The sequence below is a fragment of the Cyprinodon variegatus genome, unplaced genomic scaffold (genome assembly GCF_000732505.1).
Source record: "Cyprinodon variegatus isolate N-32 unplaced genomic scaffold, C_variegatus-1.0 Scaffold56, whole genome shotgun sequence".
NCBI classification, from domain to species: domain Eukaryota; kingdom Metazoa; phylum Chordata; class Actinopteri; order Cyprinodontiformes; family Cyprinodontidae; genus Cyprinodon; species Cyprinodon variegatus.
In genome coordinates this window covers 1,752,852-1,759,768 of record NW_015150509.1, presented here as the reverse complement: position 1 = coordinate 1,759,768, position 6,917 = coordinate 1,752,852, and the positions used below count along the sequence as shown (strand labels likewise).

Below are 6,917 nucleotides of genomic sequence, written 5' to 3'. Positions count from 1 at the left end.
TACATTATACAAAATAATTAAATAAATTCATTTTGTGGTTGTAGATATACAGATATATTTGTGGTTGTAGATATAGAGATGAAGAAAAAAAACAAAACAGAATATTTATGGATACTTTCACAAGGCACTGTATCCAGCCTAAGAACACGCTTAAGGTTTAGGAGTACAATAGTTTAAAAATCCTCACTCATTTTAGTAGCTGAAAATCATTTTTCATGTTTATGGTTAAAGAACCAATCACAAAGGGCTACAGCTGTAAAGAATGAGACTTCATTCCCCCACCCAATGCCTTAGGTGCTTATTCTCACCCATTGTCAATTCTGCTCAATATTGTCAATAGCATTATGAATGCAGTTCCCCCCCACAGTGAGATAAGCAGGAGATAGGCTGCATCAGGTGCCATCGATCCAAAGGGTTCAATTAAACCATTTTTTATACAGCATTGACAGCAATGAATCGAATAATAAGTGTGGACATTGACTAAAATTGGCATGCATAGAAGCAGGTTTAAAGTGAGAAGAGTCAGGTGGTAATTCTCATTTATCTGACTGTATGGATCGAATATGTTAAAGGATTGCCTACCAGCTCTTTACTATGTTTTGAAGATCGTCTTGATCTCTTCTTTTTCAAGAATACTTTTTACTTAGTAGCTTTTGGCAGAATAACCATAAAAGTTATACAGGTAAGCATTGTGATAATTCATTATAATACTATTTAAATAAAAGTGAGAGGTACAGTATCGTGCAGTAAATCATACTAGAAGTACATATTGTTTTTTCTTTTGTTTTTTTATTGACTCAAGTTAAATGTTGATGAGTAAATGTAAGTATTTACTTTCTATCTCTGGTGGTCACATAATAAAAAATGCAAACAAAAGACTTGGGTCTAATTGATATTAAAAATATTTTATTTTTTCTTATTAATTAAAACAATGCTTCAAACAGGTGACAAATAACCAATGGGCCTTCTTAGTGAATGGCAGGTTTTTGTTCCATTTACCTCCATCCATATTTCTACTCAAACCTACATACCATAGCATCATGCTATCACTGCTATGTTTTACAATAGGAAGGATAAGCGATGTGCAGTTATTTTCTACCACACATGCTGGTTAGTAAGAAAGATTTTGATTTAATAAATGATGTTGTTTAACATGATTGAAAAGACCTATATGACTTGAGATGAACCGTAAAAAAATACACTCCATTTCAGGAGTGCTAATTGACCTCTGCTTTGCGAGATGTTTGGAGCATTGCTTAATGGATATTATTGGACATTATTGTTTGCCTTGGTCATTATAGGGCCATTTGATCACCAATATTAGTTCAATACTAATATTTCTAATTTTAATATGACAGATTTGGTTGAAAAAAAGAAAAGAAAGGTTCTAGGGGTGGGAATATAGTTTACTACTGTTTAAAATATTGCTTACATTTGATCAAGTTTTATTGTTCTCAAATGTACATTTTCCTTGTAAGTCATACAGTATATAAATAAAAGCCCTGCAAATTAAGCCTGACCTGTCAGAGAAACCTTAATAATATCTTGAGAATCACATGTGATGACTATTATTTAGAATAAAGAAAATAAAGAAAAGCATTGACTTTAAATACATTTATCTTAAAACAGAGAACCAAAGCATGCAATCTAGCTGCAGTAGGTATTTTTCTGCTTATGGAATATTTTAAAGCAGCAAAGCAAGCCTTCTAGATTTGAAATGATTTGTGATTTGTGCATTTTCAAATAGCTTTGCTCTGTATTATGCAGAACTAAGCTACGTGGTAAGGATGAGAATAGGATCATGAATATGAACCTAAAGGTTTACCTTTGGCGTGTTGCATACTTGGAGCTGCTCCCAAACTGAAAAGTGAGTGAAAACAGAGCATAGTTATAATCTAATATTATATCATAATCTAAAGCATTATTAGCTGATTGTATGGGCTTTTAAGAATGAGTGTGTTTCCTCTGTCAGTTTTATCAGCTTCAAAGTCATAATGTTTCAGCCATAGCAAAGCATATGTTAAAAATTAAAGTTCAGATTGATTATTTTTTATTGTTGTGCAAACAGTAAATAAATGCTGTTTTTTTGATAATGGATGTCTAGACTATATTTAAAGAGAGAAACATGTACACCAACTGAATTGATCTTCAATAAGGTAACAGAGGCAGAAAAAGACACTCTCCCTAATCGCCCACAGAGACAGACGGGTTTCCAGGCACCACAGGATTCTGTTTCCTGTGTCAAACCAACCAAAATAAAAAAAAAATGCTTAGTTACTGTCATCAATCTAGCCCTGGTCACACACAGGAGACAGTGTCAAGGTCAGAATTTTTGTCTGCACCATTACCTACGCATAGCCATGTTTGCTCAAGCCAAGGAGAGCTGGCGGTAACAGATGGTGTGTGTGACAGCGTGTTCAACACCAAGCATGGCCGGCTTCACTGAGAGCTGAGCAGACATGTGTCCTGACCATTGAGTCCAAATGTGCATACAAGTGCCAAACCTCTGTCTGAAAGCGGGAGCTGCTCACCCTAGAGGCACTTCCTTCATTTTAAGCCAATCTCATAACAATAAACAACTGAGGGCATCATGTCTGGTATTTCGCTCACCTTGTGTGTTTGTTTAATTGCCATTCCAGGTTGGTAATGCCTGGATGTTGACCGTTGTTATCAAATGAAGACCATATATATATGCAGCATTCAGGAAATCCTAACTGTGTGACTTATATTTGTTAAGAAATTATGCATTTCAATTTTATATAAAGAACTATAGCATTAGAAATAAGATAAGAAGTTAGTTTTGCTGCCAAGTATTCAGACTTCATGAGATTCCCAGGTGCCAAACTGATAGAAAGTCCCATCTACTGTACCTTACCTCAAACAGGAAAAAGAAACAACATATTTTCAGAGGAAATTTTTTTTTTCTAATTAATGAGGCAGGAGGAGAGCAAAATGCTTCATATTACTGAGAAGATGTATCAAACAAATTTTCCTTTTTTTAAAATGACAAAGTGATTCTTAGAACTATCCTTTCCTGTTGTGCAATTAAATGCCTTTATTTAATGTAATATTTAAAGGAGCAATAAACAAATTTTTACTACTAAGTGGGCCATTGGGCTCTTTCGGTAGACTAAGACAAAATGTGTAGTATGCCTGTCTCTTCCTCCACTTTAGCTGCATCACAGTTACAATCTCCCATTTTTCCTACATATGCACACATTTACAGAGGATAAATACAGCAAAACATCATCACCTTTCAGAGGGACACGCTTTGTGAAGAAATAAGTAACTCATAACTTCATAATGCTGATGGCAAGAGCGAATTATTTTGGTAAATGATTGTCTGCAGTTGAGTGTTTTGGTCCACTGGACACACTCCAACGCTCCGCTTCCATGGTTGGCATTTTGTAGACAGGGAGGAGCTAAACTCTGTTTACATGGAAATACATGCTCAGATCAAAAACAAAAGTCTGGAAAACACAGAGATGGTGTGTGGCATACCACTATATTCCATATAAGAGAGCTGTAGTTCTTCACATTATTATTTATTATAATTTTTTTTAAATATTGAATTGTTAATTTCACCTTTAATCAAATAACAACTCATATTTTGCCTGTTAACACCTGCCAAAATAATTTTGTGTCAGGAAATCCAATGAAAGAGTGATTTGGAGCTCAATCTTTACTAAACTGCAAACACATATGGAATAAATTCACTACAACCTCCATTTAAAAGATGAAAATATCTCCTCAAAAATAATTCAATTCCAGGTTAAAATATTTCCAGTAAAGACTCTTATTGGGCTAATGGATGTCAACTGAAACAATACGTTTCTATGTATAAATAGAGGGATGGGAAAAATGAAAATGATTGGAGAATAATACTGATAAACTGAAAGTGACAGCGGGTGGTAGACAGTGGTATCTAGCATACCACTTTCAAAAGTTGCATATGCCACTTGGATTCCAATTATACAACAGGCATACCAGGGAGAGACATTTCTTACTTCATGTGAAGTATGTAGCTGCCTTTACCCTGAAAGTTCTTTTGAACAAGTGTCAAAGTGTCACGGTTAGGTTTAGGGCTAATTGTGAACTGGGTTTGGGTTAGGGTGAGGTATGCATTGGTAATGGTTAGGTTTAGGGCTGGTTTTAGGGTTAGGGCATGGAAAGGGTTGAAAAATGACCGAAAATCAATGTAAGTCAATGGGAGTTAAAACATGGACCTTATTAAATGTAGCAAAAAAAGTATGTGTGTGTCTGTGTGTGTGAGTAAAGTACATCTTTTTGTTTTGAACAAAACAACAAGCTTTACCTGTTTTTTTTTTTTTATGTTTAATATGTTGTTACTTAGATTGCTATTATATTTTTCATGAGCCGGATTTTTCTGGTCTTCCACCCTGGCACTTAATAACCTACATGTAGTGCCTGATTCACCAGCACTGAAGCATTGGAGATTTTAAGCTTTTTTTTTTGCTACATTTTTGAGTTTTAAAGTGCTTTATGGAACCTTTTTGTGGTTTGATTTTTGGACACAAAGAATATAAATTAATCGAAAAAGTATCACAGTTAAAGTCTTATCTATCTAGCTGTAACTTTGTTTAAATGTCTGCTATGTCTCTCCGGAAAATGATAGATGTCAAAACACAAATAACAGTTTTTTTCTTACAGCAAGTTTCACTTTTTTCCCCAGGAAATTGTTTATGCTTTCAGTGCATTAATTTTATTTTATTCTGTTGCATTGTACATTTACTTTCTCTGGAACTTCATGCTCTACAAAACACATATTGAACTCCTGACACACCTTGCAATAGTGGAGAAAAAAGAGTCCAATCTTCCCTAGTCCACTGAAGTGCTTTTAAGGTGAAAAGGGCCCCATTTAGACATTGAAAGCAGTACTTTTCGAAACACTAGTGAGACATCTCTCTTGCAATTCATGAACATGGAGGAGACAGAAAAGGTTTGCACCTAATCAGGCAGAAAAGGCATTAACACCATTTGTTTTTCCTCTGGATGAGCACATAAAAAAACAAAAAAGAAAACAAGGGGAAGAAGCTGAGAGCAAAACGAGGTACAATCCCGGGAAGCGATGTGAACATAATATTTTCAAAATGGCAGATAATAGACTTACTCCATGCGTGTAAACATTGCATTTCCATAGAAATGGCCTCTTTTATGTGTTTCAGACAGGCAGTCATGGATGACAGAGCTGTGTGGCACCCACCTCTTAATCTAGTTAGATGCTGCAAAAATTGCACCAGTTTTTTGGTTTTAAAAAGGACATATAAAATCCATCAGTACATGTCAATTTAATTCAGTTACATTCTGTCAATGAAGATACATAAAACATATACATTTCAACACTGTGGACACTGGGCAAAGAATATGGAAAAGTTACTTTAAAAAAAAAAACTAGATTATTTTATGTATAAATCATGTCATCTCATTTTCTGTAATTTCTGAAAGTGTATATATATATATATATNATATTTTGTAAAACTTTTATTTTAATATTTTTGTTTCAAGGATTTGAGGGTGTGGATTTTTTAAAATAGTGATCCAGAACTTTAAGTGCCTAGGGTACTTCATATGTTGAAACAGAGCCCATGATTAGGTTTTCAGAAGACTTTTGAGACCTTTGCTGACAAACACATCTTTTTAAACATTTTCTGTATAAAAGCTATTTAATCAATAAAACATTATCCTAAACATGTAGGATTAGCTGGGCCTATGTGCTATATTGAAATAAAACAAACAATCCAGAACGGCTTGGTTAGAGATTTCATGTTCCCTGGTAAGAATGGTTGAGCTATTGTCAAGATTTGGGCAAGTTTAATTTATATGGAGATGGAATTGAATCTAAAACATTTGTCCAGTTTAAGTATAGAAATCACCACACTGCTTAACTTCAACAAAATTTTCCAAAAAAAGGAAGTTGTCACACTGTTTTCTGTACTGTGATATATGTTGAAGTATAACAAGAATTATATAGTGCAAGTGGTGAAAGTACCTACATTCGGAGATTAGCTGGATGGTTGTGATGTATTAGTCTTTATTCTACTATCTGAGCACTTGACTGTTCCTTTTTTCCCTAAGTTTTCCAAAAGAAAAAAAAAGGTATATGTTCAAATGCTAGTACATGAAACACTTCTGTTTATTTAAAACCATTTTTAATGTCTTATTGTAATTGGATAGAAGTATTTCGTTGTAGTTTTTAATCGAGTGATGACATAAGCTGAAAAAGCAGGGGTTTAGATTACCAGGGATAAATAGCTGCTGTACAATCCAATACCCCTGCTTCTCAGCCTTGGAAAAAGAAATGTTCCAATGAAGTGCACAAACACTTGTTCAAACTCCACACTAAACTCTGTCATTTCTTATCTTGAAAAGGGTGGCAGGGTTTCAAGGACAGCGGATGAGTCATCATACTGAACTGAAGCAGTGATGCTGTCTCCCACATGTAGGAATAATAATGCATACAGACAGTACACCAACACACAGCATATGCTCGTGTTGAACTAACTTGCAAAAAAATTATGGCTGCAATCCTTAAGGTGCATTTTTAAGCTTTTCACATGTTAAGAGTTTCATATGTTTGCCAGGTCATCTTTGCCAAATAGAAAAAGTTTATGTCACGCTAAGAAAGATTGGGTCTAGTATTTGAGGCAGACAGACAGTTGGATTTCTCAAAACATTTATTTAGAAACAGATCTGCAGTGAACGGCGTCAGTGTCTGAGGCAGACACAGATTAATGACCACGTCTTTCTGGTGGAGGATGATTATGAGTGTGAGTCACTAACCTGGTCTTAAAGTTCAGTCCAAGCCCAGAGGATGAAGTTGATTCCAGCCGGTCGACTGCCAACAAGACACAGCGAGTGCCGCCCAGGGAGTGCCAGATGCTAAAGCCCAAGAGGCC

At 35.1% G+C, this 6,917-nt stretch overlaps 1 protein-coding gene across 1 annotated transcript in view; it reads right to left on the bottom strand.

Moving 5' to 3' along the window:
* The window catches only part of LOC107082566 (roundabout homolog 2-like), a 117,232-nt gene extending 116,920 nt beyond the window's left edge, over positions 1–312 (bottom strand). The window contains exon 1 of the mRNA XM_015371321.1: positions 309–312. Coding sequence (XP_015226807.1) covers positions 309–312 — 4 coding nt within the window. The remainder of the gene's footprint in view (positions 1–308) is intronic.
* Positions 313–6,917: the final 6,605 nt, after the last annotated feature.